The sequence below is a fragment of the Erpetoichthys calabaricus genome, chromosome 13 (assembly GCF_900747795.2).
Source record: "Erpetoichthys calabaricus chromosome 13, fErpCal1.3, whole genome shotgun sequence".
Lineage (NCBI taxonomy): Eukaryota > Metazoa > Chordata > Cladistia > Polypteriformes > Polypteridae > Erpetoichthys > Erpetoichthys calabaricus.
The window spans coordinates 38707730-38731332 of NC_041406.2; the positions used below are offsets into that span (position 1 = coordinate 38707730).

Consider the following 23603-nt stretch of genomic DNA (forward strand, 5'->3'; position numbering starts at 1 on the left):
TAGAAAGATAGATGTTCCATTTTAAGACATGTAGGTACCGAAATGACAAAATACTTTCTGAAAAATATAGATAAATGTCACCTGCACTCTCTTATCATATGCTTTTGTTGCTTCCACATAGAATTCCAGCATATTAGTGAAATTTGATCTTCCCAAATTAAATCCATGCCGACTATTCACTTCAACACTTCTTCTTGCCATGTGATGTTCAAGCTTTTACTTAATAATTGCTTCCATTAATTTACTTGAGAAACAAGTTATGCTTACCTTTGTATATAATTCACTACATTTGAATTATACAGCATATATATACAGTATATTTACTCTGTAACCACCTTAAGCATGAATGTTATCTGGTCCCATAGAATTATTTCATTTAAGCAGCATTTCTCTTTCCACAATTTTCCAAATAATTCAGTACCTGTCTCTTATGGGAGGCTATTGATTTCTACACATGTGTAAACTTCAGAAAAATACAAATTTAGAGTATTTGCTCATTTATATTCTATATATTTTAAATTACTGTCATTCCTAATACAATTTTCCCCTCTTAAGCATTGTTTTAGTGCTAAAAAATCTCTTGGGTAATCGTCTGCATTTTCTGCAGTATTTATATTTTTTAACCATTATTCTGATTCACTCATGAGCCCTACGGTTAGCGGTGGAGTTAGTTGTACACACTATACAGCTGTTTGTTTCCTTGCAACTTCATTTTTAGTTTCCTGTTTATTCACTGAGGAGCTCTCTTTAATTCTTTACCACTTTTAAATCTTTATCACAGATGAACATTCATTGTGCATAAAACATGTTTAAACCTACTCCACTGATCCTCAATCGTCTTTCCATCTGACTTCAAAAATATAGATCTCTTTGCTTAACATAATGCTGCCAACCACCATGTAGGGATTGTGTGATAAGGGTGTCATGTGATGTTTTGCATAAGCTCTGAACATATTGCATTGCGTTTAGAAAAAAATCTTAGCAAGTCAAGTGGTGTACTGCTGCCAGAAATGCAAATGTTTGTTTGAAACATTGCTTGATGGCGTTTGTTTGATCTTCTTGAAATTTAAAACCAACTGCAGTGCTATATTTCATTGTCATTGTTTGAGTGAATGCTGTTTGCCATGAACTGGACTCCTAACCAGTGTTCAGTACATATACATTCGGTACTGTACATATATGATGCACGTATTTAAAAAAACAAAAAAAAAATCCCCATTTAAATCTATAGACTGTAACTGCAGTGGGGATAATGATAATTGTATATTTGGCACTCTGCCAATGTAATATTTTTTGGATCAATATGATTGAAAATACTAAACATTTTTCATTTTGTTTTTCGGCATGTCAGTCCTCTTAAGCAGTAAATTCATTTCCAGAATATCTAAAAGCATTTTGCTGAAAAGGGACAGCAAGGTGGTGCAGTGATAGTGAATGCTGCCTTGTAGTAAGGAGACCTGGGTTCACGTTCATGAACTTGCATGTTCTCCCCATGTCTGCGTGGGTTTCCTCCGGGTGCTCCGGTTTCCTCCCACAGTCCAAAGACATGCAGGTTAGGTGCATTGGCGATCCTAAATTGTCCCTAGTGTGTGCTTGGTGTGTGTTTTTGTGTGTGTGTGTGTGCCCTGCGGTCGGCTGGTGCCCTGCCCAGGATTTGTTTCCTGCCTTGCACCCTGTGTTGGCTGGGATTGGCTCTGGCAGACCCCCGTGACCCTGTGTTAGGATATAGCGGGTTGGATAATGGATGGATGGATGGATTTTGCTGAAAATGCAGCAGCAATAAATAATTGTTAAAATGAAGATCAGTTCTAATCCTTTATACACTTGCATAAATTTATGTTTTGACAAAGTTAAGCATTGTAAAAATATAGACCTAAATATGAGCACCGTGCCATGTATCCTATTAAGGTGCTAAGTCAAGATCAATTTTACACCCCAATAAAAAGCACTTACTGCCCACTTCCCCACTCTCACCTTGGACAGTCAGACCACCTCTTATTACTCTTGTTAGCTTATAAGCAGAGACAGAAGCAGGAGGAATAGGCAAGAAATTGGTTCAGTGATGGATGAAAGTGGCTAGGGAAAAACAAGAGTATTGATTAGATTCTGCAGACCTGAGCATGGTGGTTCTTTGGATCTGGATGTGTGTCCAACCAACGTAAACGGGCTGATTGTGTTGTATAATACAGTCACAAAATCCCAGGGCCTCACAAAAAACAAGCCTCCAAAATCTAGGCCCAGGCTTCAGTTATACTGTTCAAAAATGATTTTTCATCTTAATATTAAGTAAGCTTTTTCAGGCACAAAAAGGTTAAAACCTAATATCAAAAACACAGTGCCGATCTGGAGGACTTGACCCTCTGCCTGGACTTATCTAGGCTAAGGGAGGTCTTCCAGCTTTGCACAATGGTTGCCCCAAATGTTGAAACTTTCTTTTTTTGGGGACAGGGCACATAACTGACTGCATTATTAATACAAAAAATAAAACAATATTTCACACATAAAAACAAAAAGATTAATAACATAATAAAAAAAATAATATATAACAAAATATAAAAATAACGCACAAAATGAATATTTACTTAAGCCGGGGGAAAAAAAAACTGTGGCTGAATTAAACAGATTCATTCAAAACTAAACTTGTAGCAAAGCATTTCAGGTTGGCAATATGGAAACATAACAAAAAATGTGGGTTAGATCTAGGGAAGCCAAGCTGCCAGATGTTAGTGCAGGTAAAGATAGAGGCTAAGTGAAGCAATAGTCATAATTTCTGTAAATTGTGGCACAGTTTACAGATGCTTACCAAATACAATCACCAGCTCATTTTCTCTCACTGATGAAAGTATTGCTTTCTATGACTGCATGCTATGTAGTTGCCTGTAGCCCCTCTTTTTCTTTCTTTGTGGTTATGTGGATAATGTAAGGAGGGATTTTTAAATGATTCAAAATGCATAAGGCATCCTGTCCTGAATTTCAGGATGAATTTTTAAAACCCCAAATTAGTTAGCTAGCTAGCATTTTTGGTGACATATATACAGTGCATCCAGAAAGTTTTCACAGCGCATCACTTTTTCCACATTTTGTTATGTTACAGCCTTATTCCAAAATGGATTAAATTCATTTTTTTCCTCAGAACTCTACACACAACATCCCATAATGACAACATGAAAAAAGTTTACTTGAGGTTTTTGCAAATTTATTAAAAATAAAAAAATTGAGAAAGCACATGTACATAAGTATTCACAGCCTTTGCCATGAAGCTCAAAATTAAGCTCAGGTGCATCCTGTTTCCCCTGATCATCCTTGAGATGTTTCTGCAGCTTAATTGAAGTCCACCTGTGGTAAATTCAGTTGACTGGACATGATTTGGAAAGGCACACATGTGTCTATATAAGGTCCCACAGTTGACAATTCATGTCAGAGCACAAACCAAGCATGAAGTCAAAGGAACTGTCTGTAGACCTCCAAAACAGGATTGTCTCGAAGCACAAATCTGGGGAAGGTTACAGAAAAATTTCTGCTGCTTTGAAGGTCCCAATGAGCACAGTGGCCTCCATCATCCGTAAGTGGAAGAAGTTCGAAACCACCAGGACTCTTCCTAGAGCTGGCCGGCCATCTAAACTGAGCGATCGGGGGAGAAGGGCCTTAGTCAGGGAGGTGACCAAGAACCCGATGGTCACTCTGTCAGAGATCCAGAGGTCCTCTGTGGAGAGAGGAAAACCTTCCAGAAGGACAACCATCTCTGCAGCAATCCTCCAATAAGGCCTGTATGGTAGAGTGGCCAGACGGAAGCCACTCCTTAGTAAAAGGCACATGGCAGTCTGCCTGGAGTTTGCCAAAAGGCACCTGAAGGACTCTCAGACCATGAGAAAGAAAATTCTCTGGTCTGATGAGACAAAGATTGAACTCTTTGGTGTGAATGCCAGGCGTCACGTTTGGAGGAATCCAGGCACTGCTCATCACCAGGCCAATACCATCCCTACAGTGAAGTATGGTGGTGGGAGCATCATACTGTGGGGATGTTTTTCAGCAGCAGGAACTGGGAGACTAGTCAGGATAAAGGGAAAGATGACTGCAGCAATGTACAGAGACATCCTGGATGAAAAACTGCTCCAGAGCGCTTTTGACCTCAGACTGGGGCGACGGTTCATCTTTCAGCAGGACAATGACCCTAAGCACACAGCCAAGATATCAAAGGAGTGGCTTCAGGACAACTCTGTGAATGTCCTTGAGTGGCCCAGCCAGAGTCCACACTTGAATCCGATTGAACATCTCTGGAGAGATCTTAAAATGGCTGTGCACCGACGCTTCCCATCCAACCTGATGGAGCTTGAGAGGTGCCTTAAAGAGGAATGGGCGAAACTGGCCAAGGATAGGTGTGCCAAGCTTGTGGCATCATATTCAACAAGACTTGAGGCTGTAATTGCTGCCAAAGGTGCATCGACAAAGTATTGAGCAAAGGCTGTGAATACTTATGTACATGTGATTTCTCAGTTTTTTTATTTTTAATAAATTTGCAAAAACCTCAAGTAAACTTTTTTCATGTTGTCATTATGGGGTGTTGTGTGTAGAATTCTGAGGAAAAAAAATGAATTTAATCCATTTTGGAATAAGGCTGTAACATAACAAAATGTGGAAAAAGTGATGCGCTGTGAATACTTTCCGGATGCACTGTATATATATATATATATATATATATATAGATAGATATATATAGATATATATATAGATAGATAGAAGATAGATAGATAGATAGATACTTTATTAATCCCAAGGGGAAATTCACATACTCCAGCAGCACCTTACTGATACAAAAAACAATATTAAATTAAAGATTGATAATAATGCAGGAAAAAACAGACAATAACTTTATATAATGTTAACGTTTACCCCCCCGGGTGGAATTGAAGAGTATATATATATATGAAATTACCAGTGCCACCCAACTTTTTCCAATAGACAACTTATCTCATGCCAAAATAAACAAAAGTGAACTTTCTCAAAAATTATAGTACAGTAATCCCTCGCTATATCGCGCTTTGCCTTTCGCGGCTTCGCTCCATCGCGGATTTTATATGTAAGCATATTTAAATATATATCGCGGATTTTTCGCTGCTTCGCGGGTTTCTGCGGACAATGGGTCTTTTAATTTCTGGTACATGCTTCCTCAGTTGGTTTGCCCAGTTGATTTCATACAAGGGACGCTATTGGCAGATGGCTGAGAAGCTACCCAGCTTACTTTTCTCTTTCTCTTGCGCTGACTTTCTCTGATCCTGACGTAGGGGGATTGAGCAGGGGGGCTGTTCGCACACCTAGACGATACGGACGCTCGTCTAAAAATGCTGAAAGATTATCTTCACGTTGCTATCTTTTGTGCAGCTACTTCCTGAAACGACATGCTGCACGGTGCTTCGCATACTTAAAAGCTCGAAGGGCACGTATTGATTTGTGCTTGAAAAACAAACTCTGTCTCTCTCTATCTCTCTCTTTCTCTTTGTCTACTCCTGACGGAGGGGGTGTGAGCTGCTGCCTTCAACAGCTTTGTGCCGCAGTGCTTCGCATACTTAAGCCAAACAGCCCTATTGATTTGTTTGCTTTTCTCTCTATCTCTGTGACAGTCACTGCTCCTGACACGCACTCCTTTGAAGAGGAAGATATGTTTGCATTCTTTTAATTGTGAGACGGAACTGTCATCTCTGTCTTGTCATGGAGCACAGTTTAAACTTTTGAAAAAGAGACAAATGTTTGTTTGCAGTGTTTGAATAACGTTCCTGTCTCTCTACAACCTCCTGTGTTTCTGCGCAAATCTGTGACCCAAGCATGACAATATAAAAATAACCATATACACATATGGTTTCTACTTCGCTGATTTTCTTATTTCGCGGGTGGCTCTGGAACGCAACCCCCGCGATGGAGGAGGGATTACTGTACATACCAGTGGTACTAACACCCGTTATAATGAAACACTGTGAGAGACTGGTCCTAGGGCTCTTTAAGCTGAATATTAGAGATAGGTTTGACTATGTCCAGTTTCCCTTATACTTCATACCATCTTGGCCCACCTGAAAAATGAAAACTGTTATGCCCATCTACTGTTTATAGATTTCAGCTCAGCATTTAACACTGTTTTGCTTTCAAAGCTACCACCAGGCTCATAGAATTTGGGCTAAGGGTTATCTTCTGCAAATAGATTATAGACTTCTTAATTGGTTGACCCCATCAAGAGCAGACTGGCATTATCAGGTCCTACATGCTAACCTTCAACATAGAACTCCCAAAGTTTAGTGTACAAAGCCTCCCTGCTTTACTCATTTGTTAACACACAGTTTGAGTGCTTGGCTAAATCAGGGTTATTTATCATTAGTGAAAACTATAACTCGAACTACTAAAAAAAGCATTTTTTTAATCAAAATAAAAATTACATTAAAAGCTGAGTGAAAAACACAAACTGTAACTGAAATTAAAGCTGCCTACTCTGAAATAAAATTAAAATAGAAGAAAATGCAAATGTTTACTTTTTTTTTTTTAAATAAACACATTTTTGATAGCCTACTGTAACAGTCCTACCATCCTTTTTCACTACTGTAGCCAAATGAGCATAACAGTTGTTAGCTAACTAGCAAGATTGTGTTTGGTGAAAATGGACAGTCTGCAAAGAATTGGTCATAAATGGGAAAGTATTGTTTATGAGCAATCAGAGTATGACACTGACATAAATAATTGATGTAATTAATGTAGGGGTTGGGTTTGCAAAGTTGAATTAATGTGAAGGAACTGGACCAGTAAAAAAAATATACTTGAACTGCTCTAACAAAGGTGTCTGTAAATAGGTTGAGGACTGGAACATGCTGAAGAAACTCAAAGTCATGAAGGTTGTAGAAATCAAACCTCTCTATTATAAAAAAAACATCCTGCAGAGAAACAGTAGGGCGTCAAGATGTGATCTTCACATTAAGATCACGGAAGACACTTAAAAGACCTGTGAGACTAAAGAGATTGCCAACAGAGTGTCTTGCGGGGACCTTAAACATGAGACTTTGTGCCAAGAGATTGACCCAGGACCGTCTCGCAATGATGCAGAACATGAGATTCTTGCAAGACACGCCCTACTTATAACCAAATAAGAGCATGGGCAGCAACACACTCAGTCATGTTTTGGCTTTGAGCACACACAGATCCAGGGCTCTCAGCGCATATAAAGCATATAAGGACAATACTGTATGTTACAGATGAAACGTAGATGACTAAGCGAAGAAGAAAGCAGAGTGGAGAAAAGAGACTCAAAAGCGTTGGAGAGACAAAAAGGAAAAAGAATAATCTAGGTGCAAATTCAGAAAATAAGGAAAGTAATTATCAGCCCGGAACAAGTGGAATTGAAAAGAAAGCATGTCCAATCCGGACATTGGCGCTATACACATGCAGAGCAGGTTAGAGATTATGAAAGCAATGGAATTCAAAATTCTCAAAAAAAAAAAAAGTTGGTGAGATACACATGTGGAGAAAGTTAAAGAATATGAAAGTAGGAAAATTAGAAAGTATAAAAAAGAAAGTAAAGATTGCAGGAGCGCAAACAAATGGAAATTATTACTCGAAAAAGAGAAAATAATCACCATGGACCAGGTGTCATTGAAACAAAAGCAGGATAAAGCGAGGTCAGAAATAAAAGACAGAATAGAAAACAAAGTAAAACGTCATAAAGGGGTTAAAAAACAAGGGGGCCAAACACATGCAGAGCAGGTTAGAGATAATGAAAACTGGAATTCAAAAGACTCAAAAAAACATAGGTGCGAAACACATGCAGAGCAAGATACAGAATATGAAAGCAGAAAGAAACGACAGTGTCAAAACAAAGAAAGTAAACATCGCATTAGCGCAAAGAAAGAGAAATTATTACTCGGAGAAATAACGAAAAGGCGAATAGAGATCGAATATATGAACACAGGTGATATGTCAGAAGTATATAAATATTGTAAGGCTTTGAAGTTTAAGTCAAGAGAATTTCAGAAACGGAGTTTACCTCACATGCATTTATTGGTTACTTTGCAAAACAAATTATTAACTGCTGATGATGTAGATCGTTTGGTCTGTGCTGAAATTCCAAACAGAGAAACCTATCCTGAATTATGCTACAAAGTCATTAAACACGTCTCACTGACCTCATTAAAAAGATTCAGCACGTTGGGACTCAAAAGATTCCAAATATTGTTTTTACAGAAGTTCAGAAATAAAAGTGAAATTAATGAAATAGCAACAATTCAAAGAAAAAAAAAATCTTAAAAGTGTGTATCCAGAAAAACAAAAATGGAGGTTGGCGAGCGAAGCAAGCAGGGAGCAAAGCCCCCTAGTTAATTAAAAAAAGAAACGTATCCACTAACGGGCCAAATCCGATAAAATCTTTTAGTCAGTAATCGGGCAGGAGAAAAGCTTGTCTGTCTGCGTCCGTCTGTCAAGCTGAGGAGGGAGCATTCTTTACAGCAGTCTGTTACAGCATGATGAGAATGGCCAAAACACAAAGGGTGGAAGTTCATTTTATAAACTATTGAATTTACATACAGTGTCAATCAGTGCATACTTTTTATACTCCGATTGGTTAAAAGACATGAGGTGCTTCAGTAAAGAGCATAACCAGCCTAAATAAAAGTCTTTCTCCATTATATCCTTGTTCTTTAATATCTCTTAGTTTAGATATATTACCCTTGAAATCACTGTTTATGATACAACTGTCCAGTTTTATTGTTTACAGGACATCTGCTTATCTCTTAATCATACATTTAGTTATAACATCAGCCTTCTCCTGGTACATCCTTGTCTTTGTTGTTCACTTGACCTTTATCTGGTTTCCTGACATGCCTGAACAGGTTTCTGACATTAATTAACCCTTTTGTACTTCTAAGTTGAATGCTATATTTTAATATGGAAATTATATCAAAACACTTTATCCTAAATTTAAGTATGTGACTCCTAGGTCTAATTTTGTTTTCACACTAAACAGGGTAAAACAGCAGCTTCCATTGGTCGACAAACTTTTCCTTTATGTCTGCATCTCCACTTTTAACTTCAGGTCTGAACTCGGTTGATCAAGAGTGTGCTGGAACAGTTGCTTGCTAAATCGGGAATGTGTAACTGGTTGTGTGAATTACTTTACATAGTAGGAGCAAAAAGTGTACAACTGTGTCTTTTATTGGCATATCTAAGAGTTTCTGAAAGTATAGCATGAATTTATTAATCTTCTTTGAGGGAGCCTTTTTTAAGTTAAAGTGAAAAATAAGATGGAAAGATTCTTTCAAAATAAAAATAACTAAGACAAAGTACATCACAAAAAATAAAAACTACAATAGAAATTTTCAAAGCTTTAAAAACGAAACGGAAAATGAATTGACAAGTCAAAACATAATTAAAATAAAAAATTAATTTTAAAACAGGAACTAAAATAACCTTGGGTCACCCATAGCTCTAACTCCAGCATTACCATTGTTGGTGACACCACCATTACAGGCCAGATCACTAACAGTGATGGGATGACTTACAGAAAATAGATTTGCCTTCTGTCACAGCAGTGCTAAGACAACTCTTTCCATTATTATGAGTAAAGCAAAGGAGCTGGTCCTGGAGTTTAAGAAGCAGGGCAGCTTTACCCACATAATGAAGTGGCCACAGTACATACTGTACTAGCTAAAGGTGAGAACACACACCAACACAATTGCTTTGTTAAACTTCCAAGGAAAGCCGTGATCTGTTTATCTGTGCTCAGCAGCTTCTACAGATGCAAAGAGGAGTCCATTCTCATTAGCTGCTTAACTTCCTGGTACGGCTCCTGCTCAGCCCAGGCCTGCAAAGTACGACAGAGGTTGTTTACTTATATAGACAATGTACTGGCATCTTATGAACAACTACATTCCAAATTTAATTTCCAGCTACTTATTTTTTCTATACACAAAAAGAAACCTACCCAACTTTCCACAACGCAAACCCATATCTTTCCTAGAGGCTTTACTGGTTAGTCTTAATGAAGACTGAGATAGCATTTCAACAATTTACAAAAAATATTTTAAAAGAATCAAGCCTTCAGTGATTCTAGGTGAGCAGTGAGATAGAGACCTTTCAATTAGCACCTCAGAACAGGAGTAGAACTCAAGCCATACACAAAATACCCTCTAGTTCTAGATGTGCCAAGAATGTCCTAATTCAACTACAAATCTTCAATCAGTCACATTTACCTCATTTCAAATTGTCTAAAATGTACTCAGGTCAAGATTCAACTTGTGAGCTTTTCCATCTAACTCCCACATCACTAGTGTTTTGGGATTGCACTATATTAACATTGTCTTTATTTACACTTTGAGCAGCCTTGGTGTTACAATCACTCCTAATTCATTAATGTCAGTATTTGGTATACTGCCAGATGCCATTAAAGTGCATAGAGAGAAACTGATTGTAAAATCTTGTACCACACTACTAGCACGCTGACTTATCGTGCTTAAGTGGAAAAATCCCAAGGCACCTTTTTAACTCAGTGGGTAGGTGATATTGTGTATTATCTTAAATTAGAAAAAAAAACTGTTTTTCTTTAAGAGGATGTGTCCAAAACATTTTTAAAACATGTCAAGAATTTGTTGTTATTATTTTAGAATTAAGCATGCCCAGCCTGTGATTGACTCTATTATGCTATTAATTGTTCAATTATATTGAAAAAGCTACATAAGGAATTGTTTTTCTCAAATCGTTCTTGTTTTTCTCTTTCTTTTGAGCAGGGGTTCATTCTTGTTTTGCTTTTTTTTCTTTTGTTTTCTCTGAATTGGTTTTAAAGTAAATAGTACTGTCAGTTTCGTTGTTATTATTTGTTTGATGGAGTAGTATGCCATTATAATGATCCGCATTTTGAAAATAAAATAAAAATGTATATTAAAATAAAAAAGAAGATTGTTGAAGTCAGTACAGAATGTTACTGGAACACATCTGCCTTCAGTTCAGAACATACAAGTATAAATCACATGCTGTCTTAGAAAGACAAACAGTACTATTGAGGGCTTCTGCTATGCTGCATAATCACTTTGCTCCCCTGTCGAGGAAATGATACCAGACTGTCAGCACTCGCACCAGCAGATCCAGAGACTGTATTTATACACAGATCACAAAGTTGCTAACAGCCAGTCATACAAACAAGTGCATGATTGTTTCCTGTGTATATTTTGCATTTTGTATATGATGTTGTCTTTTTTGTCTGCTCTTTCTATTGTATTACTGGATCTAGTCTTTGGGAGACATGCAAATAGAGATTTCATTGTACTACCAACATATGACTAATAAATTTGAGCTGGATTTTTTTTTAATTGCAGTAAGACATTTGTTTTAAAATTAGAACCTGAAGTAAAAATGTATATATGGTTTAGTAAAATATCTAAATAAAGAAAGATGTTAGATATAGCCCTTGCTGCATACTAAGGTCTTTAAGTAAAACAAGGTCTTTGTGATGACTTCATGACAGCAGTAATGATACGGTTTATTGATTGATATGCCTGAACTTTTCATTCACGTTTCTTTATTGTTATAACAGTGCCAGTGGCAGATATGAAGTCAATTGTAACTGGAAAAGAGTGCCCCCATATGAAGGAAAAAGGAGCCCTAAAGCAGAACAAGGTATAGTTGTGTTTCATTCATTTGTGTTTTACTTTTTTTTGGTCCCACAGCTACAGTGTTTCATTTGTTCATAAGCATTCTTGCAGTATTTTTTATTTTTAAGTAGTCATTACCACATATAATCACTGTATTTAACATTTTTCCATGCTTGTACAATACATTTTAAGCATATTAATGGTATCCTATTTTAATTTAGATTACTAACAAGATTGGTAATTACTAGCAATATTTGTCAGCACTATTCATTTGAGGACAGTCATATCAAAAAGCATCAGTCTTCATTGATTTAATTATTAATTTTTCTTATAGTATAAAAATATTTTTACTGTAAAGGAACAAATTTAAAGCCCTAAATAAAATAATGCATAAACACCTTGACTAATCCTTTAGTTTAATAGTTATTCGACACTTTATAAATGGTAGTTTATCCTGCTTCTAAATCAGTGTCACTAAGGTATTCACTTTTTTCATGTGAATTTATACAGTACATGAACAAACTGAATAGAAATTCTGTCCCTTCTCCCTAAAGTATAAATAATTTAATAATACTTATGATGATGTCATAAAAATGCTACTCTAACATTTGTGGTCAGTATTCTAAAGGAAGTATTGCACATGTCTCATATTGACAGACTACTGATGTATCTGTTATCTATCTGTCATGACCCACACTGGGTTGTGCTCTTTAGAAGTGAAACAGAATTTCCAAGAACGGCAGGGGGGTTTTAGGGGCTGCCTTGTTAGGGGGGTGGGGGTATTGACAGATTTTATCTTAACACCTAAAGCAGAGAATGGAGCACAAGTCGAATTATTTTGGACACTTGCCTTCACTATAAAGTCAAAGTTCTTTTGCCTGTAAATGAATTATTTAATTTAATGCCATCGTGCTGTGCGGGTCTGTATGTTTTACTGCTGGAGATCTCTGAGAAAACTTCTCCTGCAATCTTTATCTGGCCTTTGGCTCTCTGCTGATGCTGTCTCCTCGAATCAGTTCTGCCAAGCATATGAATTTGTTTTCGTGGTAATATTTTGAAGAAGGTGCTAGAGGGGCATGTTTGCTTGAAAAGAGGTGTTAAAATCAAACATTACTTGAAATATACAAATTGCAGCTTTCCTGGGTTCTTGGTGATAACAGTTATTAAGTGTAACAAGCTGAATATTTTAAAATGTGCAACAGATTAATTTCCAAGACACAGAATTATCAGTTAGAAATATTTCATGTACAAAGGTTAAACCTTTTCATAAATATCTGGCTTTGTGATTTCTTATCAAGGCTGCTTTGACATATTAAAAGCAAATGAATAATAATAATTCATTAATTTATATAGCGCTTTTCAAGGTACTCAAAGCGCTTTACACAGTGAGTGGGGAGCCACTTCAACCACCACTAACGTGCAGCATCCTCTTGGATGAGGTGACAGCAGCCATTTTGCACCAGTGCTCTCACCACACATTAGCTGTTAGGTGATGAAGTGATATTTACAGAGGGAGAGCCAGTTAGAGACAAGGGATGATTAGGGGGCAGAATGACCAGGCAGTGGTAGACAATTTAGCCAGGACACGGGGATACATCCTACTCTTCATGAAGGGTACCCAGGGATCTTTAATGACCACAAAGAAGTCAGGACCTCATTTTTATGTCTCATCCAAAGGATGGCACCATTTCTACAGCACAGTGTTCCCATCACTGCACTTGGGCATTGGCATCCACATTCAGACCATAGGGTAAGCTGCCCCAGCTGGCCTCACCAACACATCTTCTAGCAGCAGCCCAAGCTTTTTCCTGGTTGGTCTCCCATCCAAGTACTGGCCTGGCCTGAACATGCTTAGCTTCAGGTGGATGACCTGTTCTGAAGTGCATGTGGTATGGCTGATGGGAAAAGCAAATGAATGCTAAATTAATCACGGTTTATTTGATGAATACTTACTATAAAACAAGAAACAAGTTTACTATGGTACAAAGATTTAAAGCCAATTAACAGTCACCTTTAGAAACACAAAACTTTCCTGGCTGGGAACTAAGATGGGCATTATTGGAACAAATATCCTAAGGATATGTTTGAATTGTTTGTTGCAGTTGTATCTGATGGACAAGCTAACCATGGATTTCTTTACACAGCTTTTTCATGGAACTGTAAAGTTAAATATCCTAGGGTACCTGTCCATGTTACTAATTCTATGGAAACATGCACTACAGCTGAGGTCCCCCCAAGGCTGGCCTACTCACTAGTCTAGTTGATTACTGTAAGAGGGAGTTGCCAGCTTTATTTCCCCATCGGCTTACGTCTATTAAAGAGGCTTTTTTGTTAATGTTTGGTCTAATTTGAATATTCAGTTGTTAATTGTTAGGGAATTGCTGACACCTCTTTTAAGATACATTTTATCTGTAGTACTTAAGATAATTGTCTGTTGGCTCTGATACACTTTAGTTAGGTAATCTGTACAATTTGACTACTTCTTGTTTAAATTTTGCTTTGGAAAATGTTGATTTTAATTCTTGCCTAAGTTGGTGCAGTTTTATAATGTATATCAAATAAGGTAAGAATAAATTAAGTAATAGTTCAGTTTCTTTGCTGAGGATCTTAGTACAATGTTTTCTAAAGAAAAAGCATTTCAAAGTCCTTAGGAATCCTTACAGTACATGTGTAATGTTTATACAACTAGAATAGATGTGTATTGGGTAACTTGTTCAGGATCACACTGTGTGTTACTGGAGACTCGTGATGAGCAGACCCCACTAAATTCGCTTTGACTCAAGTTTAGCGAAATTGGGGAAATGTTCAGGAACTTCACCAGTAGCAGTAACTGTTAACACCGTCCGGTCTTTCTCTGCACAAATTATTGTAGATGTAGATTGTAGATGTATCTAAGAAATGTTATGTAGTACATCTTCTGTAGATAACATTAGACAACAAAGGAGATCTTGATATGCCATTTGTTAACAGTTTCCCGTTAGAATAGCTTTTGCAATGAATAACTCTTAACGCAACATGGAACATAATTTACTTTCAAATTATTAAGTTTTACTATTTTTTAATATGGTTAATTACTCGCTGTAATGTAAAAAAGTTAGTAAATTGTACACCCGCATCCCCATACGCGAGTAGCAAAACCGCAAAGAGGCTAGCGCATAGCGCAGGCACTGGGGTTGGCGAGCGAAACGAGTTCATTACATTTATATAGCATTTTATAGCTGCTCAGATTGGATCATGGTAAGAATATCTAAACCATATGCAAGACTCCTTAAAGTCAGCTTATAACAAGGTTTTCATTTTGTGTCATCCCCTGCTTGGTGGAATTTTTAAAAGGCTTTAAAGTCTAGATTTTAATTTTTATCAACTTAATACACATGTAAAATTGTATGAACTCTGACTCTGCCATTTTGGAGTGATGGAGTTGTCCCACTCCCATTATATAACCACCGTTTCCAATGAAACTTTTGAAAGGCCATGTACCCTGGTTACCTTTATTATACAAGCAATATTTCATTAAGGTAGGCTTCACCATTTTGGAATAATGCCCACTTTTTGGGTTGCCCCTCCATTACAAGAAGTGCCATATAGCGTATAGTTTATATTGGACCAATGCCAACCTAACTGGAAAATTTTGTGAAAATCAGTTCTTTTGTGCAATTGGAGAATAAACAGAATAACCAACAGACAAGATATGATCTGAGGGCTAAATGAGGCCCTTAGTGTCCAAAATGGATACTTAACATCAAATAATCCCAAAAAATTCATAAAAAGAGAAAGAGGGTATTATGATTTTATTTATATAGGTGATTTGTCATACACGATTATTGCTTTTGCTTTTAAGTCCTGCTGCCTTATATCATATTAAACCCTTGTGGATGCACAACTTTTATATGTGTTACTATTATACTTCCTTGTCAAGATTTTCTCAATTTTTTGTAAATGTATTTTTAATACTGAATTTCTATAAAAAGCATTGCTCAGTCCACTCAGTATTCATTCAGTGACATTTCCTGACTATCTGAACCTGCAGCTTAAATATTAAAGATTATGTCATGGTAGAAACTGATACAGTTAGGTATTAAACATGTACAAATATCCACAGAAATATTTCTGTCTCAGTACAAATTATGTGAGAGCTAAGACCTATCATGGGAATACATTCTTCAAGACAGGGTCTGTTTATTGTTTTGTTTGTTTTTTCCACAAACAGTTTTAACATATTTGCTTTATAGGGTCCTCAGCATGAGGCTTACAGACCCCTAGCAAGGTTATTGAAAAGCATTTTTAAATTTGGCAAAGTCCCTTTTTAAGGCTTGTGCTTCTGTAAAAGTCAGTTATATAATCAGGAGCCTTCGTTTTGAAAATGCCAATGAGCAACACTGACGTTTACATGAGTGAAAGTGACAGATTCTAAGATGTTGTTACCCTAGCTCCTTAAGCCGTCTACAAGCAAATGTGTTCGTTTTGGAATTGGAGATGTCGATTTTCTTGTGGTGCTTTAGTTGTAAAGACTCCTGCAAGCGCATCTAATTTAAAATTGTCAATGATGACCCTCTTATAAAATCTAAGACCTCTTAACCCCCATCACATCCTCAAGTCATATTTTCTTAAACATTGTATTGCGTAACACCAGATTTTTTCCTTTGTTTTATTTTCAGCTTGCTTTTTGAATGATAATCATTTTGTTTTAAGAAAAATCACCTCAGCTTTTAATGACTATGCGTATTTATCGTGTTTAAGAGATGCATTAAAGAGCCTGTTATCAACATTTCCATCTTCTACAGAAAAATAAGATAACTTTTCTACATTTGTCAACAAGGCATGCATGCTGTGTGATGTAGAGATGACTATATACAGTACAGTACAGTACAGTACAGGGGGGTACTTCTCTAAACAGTCCCGATACATATATACTGTTGGGAGAATTACCAGACATCCTGTATTTTCCAGGAAAGTTACGTATTTGTTGCTCAGTTTTGGTGTCCCAGTTTGTTTGTTTTTAAATCCTCATTTGTGCCGTATTGTAAACATGACTCATTTCTTAGTATGCAAGACGTAGAAAGAGCACTTTGGAGTGTACGTCCTTCAATGCATTAAAACACCAATCATATAAAACCATCTGAAATTCTGTATTTATGAAGCAAAACCAAAAAATGTGACCTGCGATATCTGAGATAGCTTGCTTTAGCCACTTGCTTTACCTGTCAGTACGACTATGCATTTGAGCTCATTTAATGAAGATTCACAGAGGGAATTTAAAGCTCTGAAAAAGACGCATTTGCTTTCGAGAGCAGCAAACTGATATATGAAACTTGTTATGGTACATTCTGTTATCCGTGGAGGACACAGAGTTATTACTCAGCATATCAATACCAAAAAACATAAAGATGGCAAAAAGAGCACATGTGCCAGGTAGGCCAGGATTTGAAGCAGACACAATTTATCATTGAGTGGCGTAAGTGAAACATAATCTGAGTAGATGTATGGAGATGTCTAATATAATAAAGTTACCATACTTGCAAGCAGTGCCAAAGTTTTTGTAGGTAGCATGGTAACGTAACAATATGCTCCCAGCATGTGTATAAAGTGATGTAAAAGTAAGTAAAGTAATAAAGTACCTAATTATATGAATGGCTTTGAAGGCTATAATTGCTTCATTTTATTCTTTGTATGAGCAGTGTAAACGTGCAGGTGTACAGTACTAGAAATCTCTGCTACTTGCAGTGCCTGCTCCCCTAGACGTAGGGCTGAGAATCTGGTAGCCCTAACTGTTGGACATTTCTTTTAACACCATTCATTTATCCATTTATCCTTTTTATGCTGAAGCCACTTTACAGAGGCCACCCCCCGCAGCATCACAAATGAGGCAGGACCTAACAATGGATGAGACACAAGCCCAACACAAGGACAACTCTTGGCACTTGCCACCCTTACTCACATAGGTCTGCTTAACATGGACATCTTTGAGCTGTGGTGGGGAATCAGAATACCAAGAGGAGAAAGGAAACAAATCCTGGGGAAAGTAGGAGATTTCTGCTGTGTTCAATAATACATTGACGTCACAATAGCAAATATAAATGTGTGCTATTTAGAGAATTTGATTTCAAATTGCTCAATCTCTTTTGGAGAGAGGGTTTCTATTGATAAAAGCAGTAAGTAGCACTTCTGCTTGTGTGGGACAGAAATCTTTTCCTCCAGAACATTAAGTTTGTTTCCCCTAATCTGAATGAGACTTTAGTATACATTTAGTCAAGTAGTGAAAAATGGATAATGTCATTCTGCTTTGTAAATTCAAAATAAAATAATCAAAATCATAAGTTGATAACAAGAAAATGATTCAGTAGAAATGTAAACTGACATTTTTGCATCCACCAAACAATGGCCCAAATGTAGGAAGGAATCAATTAAAGGCACAAAACAGCCCCTCATTATAAGCTAAGCTAAGACTTCAATAACGGAGTCTGACATCTCTGACCTAAATTAAAATAAGGGTCAGCCAGACTGTTCAGCCTGCCTCCTTTTTATCGCTAAGTATCTGTATGATCTATATGAATGAGCAGCACAAAGACTGGACACGTTTTATTTTCTAATTTTGCATTTATATTTACAAACTGCACTTTCTGTCACTCTGGGTTAGACCGTGGAAAGGGCCAGTGAACTAAGAAAACATTAGCACTATTTGTCTTTTTAGCATATAGATTAAAAAAAATGAATCTTGTACAGGACATAATCTTACCACAGGCTTTAATGGTGCTAACATTAACCAACTCACTAATGTAGCCTTGGTTTTCTTTGACTCCATAGCAAGATCTTACCAAGGGCCATCCATACCCTTAAACTGGCTTGGATACAGTAAACCTGATATGAAGAAACGCAGAGTCTTAGTGGAAAAATGAAAGATTTTTAGATAAATGTAGCATGGAGGTTTCACCTCAGGCTGAATTTACACAAGCATAGACAACACATAGTCAGCTAGATAAGCACATCCACCAGTATCGCTGACCTTTTCACTTAAAACATGTACAGTTGTTACTAATTCAGTTGGTCATATTAACATTTATATACTTATGAATGACTACTTATTGTGAGTATTGTAGGGTTTTATAGTGCTTCTATTCACATTTCACTTTATTGTCCATTGATTTATTTTTAAGTTCTAAGAATTCTTCTGCAATTCCAGTAGTTGCATCTTTTCCTTAGTAACACAGAAGTTGACTCCAAAGCAGAAGATAAAGTAATTAAAAAAATACCACGCATGAGATACGGCGAGTTCCATATATTGTTCTCCCAGTTGATCTGGAATTGGAAATATTAAGCCATCTGTTCTGCCAGAGGCCATGGAGTGAAGAACAAGGACTACAAGGGGAAGACTAGTCAAAAAACAAGTAGGAATAAAAAGTAGGAAGTCACAAGATACCACAGAAAGTCAGCTACGGAAAACCAAAGTGTAGTCCAGTAACACTAACCAGAAAGGCATTAAATAAAGATCATAAGCAAAAACACAAGAGAAATGTTTTTGTGAAGCCCCCACAAACATGGATAATAAAGCTACTTGTCACAAATGAAGACTTCCAGCCAATTCTAGTATCATAGTAGTTTTTGCTTGAAAATGGTGGCGTCCATGGAAAAACAAAATGTCAACGCAAAATAATAACATTAATCTAATTATTAACTTTAAACTCAAAATGGACAATCCACACAAAACTGAAGTGAAAGTTTCATAAATACAATATATTTAAAAAAAGCTTAGAAATAATGTATAATTTGAAGGAAAAAGAAGTCCAAATGTCTTGACACCATCCATTCTCTGTAAAACTGAAATTTTATTTCCATGTCCACGTATCCATGTCTGGCTTGCTGTGTTTTCTGCATATCAGTTGTCAGAAACTGAAAATTTAAACACAAAATCATGGAGATGTTTCCATACAAGGTAGATAATCTCTAACTGGTATATGAACATTAAAATAAGCATACATTAACACATTGTATCGATATAGCCATGATGCTGTATCAATATTAATCATTTATTTAGGTCCATTAAATTGTAGTCACCATATTTAATAACCAAATTGACTTTAATGAATAGACTTGATGAAGTGTTGCCAGATAAATAGGAATGGCATAAAGGCACATGGTCTGGCTAACCATGTAAAATAAAATTATTAAATACGTCATGTGTTTAATATTTACTGATATACCAGAATTATCTTTATAGCAATTGTGTTTAAATAATCAGTGCTTGTTTATTATCAATATGTTTTGTTATAACAACTAGGTGGGACCTTTTTTCCATCATGTGTTTGAGGCCTGCCAGCATTTATAAAAGAAGCAATATAGGAGTTAAATTAATTGTCTGTGGATTGCTTTTCTTCCAGGAGGTACTGGAACTCGCATTTTCAATTGTGTATGATTCAGAAGAATACCTGAACTTTATCGCCCCTGACAAAAATGAAGTAAGTATATCACTAAGGATGTCAATGTCACTCAAGGCAATGTTAACTTTAAGAAAACATTACTATATATATATATATATATATATATATATATATATATAGGTAACTTTATGCATATTTGTATATATTTACTACATGCCATTCTGTTATTTTTTTTGAGTGTGTTACATTTGAAAATGTGTAAAGTGCTTTAAACTTGCTTAAAGGGAAAGGCGTTACGTAACATTACATGTAGCTGTGTAATTCAAACTTAAGATCTTTTCTAAATCTTTGCCTGATGAGTCAATATACAGTATTTTCAATTGTCAAAGTGTTCCATGCCTTATTTTCAAATCACTCTGCTTGTGGATTTAAAATAATTTCCAATGCAGGAGTGAAAGTTGGTTAAATAAGAAAACTGCGAATTTCATGAAGTGCCGAGAGAAAGGGGGCAATCACTAGAATGAAACAGGAGCTGACAGGGAAAGGCCCGATCCCGGCTTCAGCACCGCTCTCATTTAGCAAAGGCTCTTCAGACTCCAGCAATATGCATGTAAAAGATTTTATTAGTCTGAGATGCCCTAGAAGCACAACACAAGATTCTCTGTTCTCTTGTCCCGTCTCGCTTTTATGCCAGAATTTCTTTGTTAAACAATTGCTTTATCAGATGCATTTACAAAAATGCAATAACATAGAAATCCTAGGTCAATACAAGCTCTAAAAGGTAGAGTAGGCCAATCTAAAGCTTACTTTCTTGATGTGTTTGTTTTGTTTCGACTCAAGGTCAGAGGCTGAGTTCCACAGAAGCACCAGCATACCTCAAAGCAAACAGACAAAAGCCCGTCTAAAGCACCATTGTTATATGGCAATCCTTTTGCCACTCTTTCAAGGATAAGTTTAGCACAACTGTACATTTAGAACAATGATAGCTTATTATGGGTGGTTAAAGGACCTTGTGAGCCTAAGAGTCCAAGATATTAAAGTGTTACATAAAAGATTTCTCTTACAGAAGCAAAATACGAAGGAGTACAATAAAACGGAAGTAAAGGCAGTTACTGTCTGTAAGAATGCTGGGTGTAATGCTTCTTGGCAGTTGTTTTATAGGTTCATTTAGGAGTGGGGCGGTCAGGCGGCAGCTCAGTTTTCATATTTAATTACATAAGCCCATGTGACAGGGGGCTAAAGTGAAAGTTTTGTGTTATTGTACAATTCCTCATTTTGATGCATATTGCAAAAAGTTTGATAATAGAATAATGGAGCACATGTACAAATATAATAGATCATAACACAAACCATAGTAGGTAGGTGAAATAACAGGTGAGGTGGCATACTATAGGGTAGGACTGGACATGACTCCAATACATTAACTTTTACTGGGCAAAACCTTCAGTAGAATAATGCAAAGTATAACAGGTAATGCCAGGCAGACTGGGTTGGACAGGGTGCCTACAGCTGTACTGACATTCAGGGTTGATCTTTCCACAGAGGTTGCCCAGCTTCTTGTAATGATTGGCAGGGGAGGGGCAGCCCATGGGGAGGTCACTGAGGATTTTTAAGTAGGTGGCACAAATGGTTCAGGGATCATTGTCAGACTGGAGCTCGAGAACACGTGGTGGACAGTGTGCTTGAGGAGAGAGACAGAGCCATTATGATCACCACAGCTGAATAGGGGAAAAGAAATGACTGGAATTAGCAGCACCGAGTGCCTCCGATTGTTGTTAGGTACTCGATACGGCCATAAGAAAAGATTTTAAATAGGAGATCTGAAATTGGGTAGCAGCTTCAGTTTCAGTAAAATAAAAATTATGCAAGAATGATGTCAATTCTGTGTACTGTCACTGTTTGTTGTCTCTGTGCTCAAAGTAAGTAGAATACAACCAGGCCTATGGTACATAAAAATTGAACCCGGAAGAAGTGAGCAGTCCTTGAAGATGGAGGCTGGTGAGCAAGGGCTTTATGTGAGCAAGCAGTTAGCATGTTTTAAGATTAGTGATGTGCAAGCACATGTTGAACATTCTGTGACTGACATCTTGCAGATCACATTTTGAGAAATTAAACCCTAAACTTGGTAGCTCCTTTCATTTGTTATGAAAAATGTCTATCCTGTAGTGAAGATGGTCCAACTAAAAAAGTTAACTGGCGTCATTAGTTTGACTACTGTGGTTAACATTCATGCCAGATTTACGCCAAACAGGCTCAATATAAATGTGATTAACTGTGGCCTGTACCATAAGAGTGAAGTTGTCATGGCACAGGTTCTAATCCTGGACCGCCTTCTGAAAATGCTCTGTGCTGGACATTGTTTGTTTGTTTTTATGCCACAAATACAAAGTCATTTCCTCACCAATAGACTAGGAATCAGTGTCCATGGTTCTAATCTCAAAACCCAAGTTGTCTGACATAAGTTATAATCATAGATAGCAGTGAGCACAACACTGTAAAAATGTATTACAGACAAGAGTAAATAATTTTTTATTAAAATGATAAAAATAACTGTGTTTTATTTGCAAAGAAAGTGGGATGATTTCAAGGAAAACAACAATCGGCAGCACAAAGCACGCATTAGGCACTTCAGATTTGTCTGGGACACACTAAAGAAGGGTAACCAGGCGTTCCTTATTCGACAGATTAGGCCTTTATATCCGCTCCACTTCAGAAGGCCTGACTTGTCACTTCTTAAAAAAGTCAGGTGTACAGTACAGGACAGGTAATGAATGGCCCAGTACAGTAACGTGTGCGCATGTTGCCTCCTGTGTGCACAGTGCCTTGCTAGTTGTACTTCGGTTCTCTGTGTTTAAGAAGTTCAGATCATATCGTAAGACAACATTCTGTTTAATTCAATTCAGTGGTCAGAATCTATCCCAGCAGCCCTGGATTGGGCACCATTCCATCATCTGCCTCACTCGTACATACGCCAGCACTCACTTGTAGCTAAGTTGGAATCACCAGCCTGCACATCTTTGGTTGGAAGGGGAAGGAAACCCCACACAGGCTTTAGCACGGCGTGCAGACTCCATGTGGAGCCCAGGCTACTGCATCCAATGGGCCAATCAGTCATAACGCTTCTCTTAAGAATCTATCAGAGCTGATCCCAGCCGGCGCCGCTCGCTCACAGCCATGTCAACGTCTGTGCTGGCCAGCTACCTTGCATGGATGCTGAGAAAGGTCAAAATGTAGCCCCCCAGACAGAGAACAGGCAGTTTAACACCTCAAGCTAAAAAAGGACATCTGAGTTTCAAAGTTCTTGCCCAGTTGTCAGTGTTGGCGTTTATAAACTTGTTGAGTGGTTTAAAAAGTTTGTTGTGTGCATCCTTTCCTGTTTTTTTTTTTGTTGGCATGGATGAAAGATGAGTCTCCACATGCTGGCCAATCTTCAGGCATGCTGGAGCAACATTCCTGGGAGGGATGAGTTAAGACTGAAGCCTTTCACTTTTCAATAAAACATATTTAGTTTTGATATAATTGTTTTTATTACATAATCGGTAGTACTAGGGTAATACATAATCGGGAAATTCACTCCTGTCACCTGTCGGATATATTCATCATACAGCAGTGAAGC

The 23603-nt window shown here is 37.2% G+C and overlaps 1 protein-coding gene across 5 annotated transcripts in view; it reads left to right on the top strand.

Annotated features, from left to right (window-relative positions):
- elmo1 (engulfment and cell motility 1 (ced-12 homolog, C. elegans)) overlaps positions 1 to 23603 on the top strand; it is a 516270-nt gene that overhangs the window by 489000 nt on the left and 3667 nt on the right. For all 5 annotated transcript variants that reach the window (XM_051935959.1, XM_028818136.2, XM_028818137.2 and 2 more), the window contains 2 exons: positions 11555 to 11637; positions 19988 to 20065. In XM_051935959.1, the coding sequence (XP_051791919.1) occupies positions 11555 to 11637; positions 19988 to 20065 (161 nt within the window). The remainder of the gene's footprint in view (positions 1 to 11554; positions 11638 to 19987; positions 20066 to 23603) is intronic.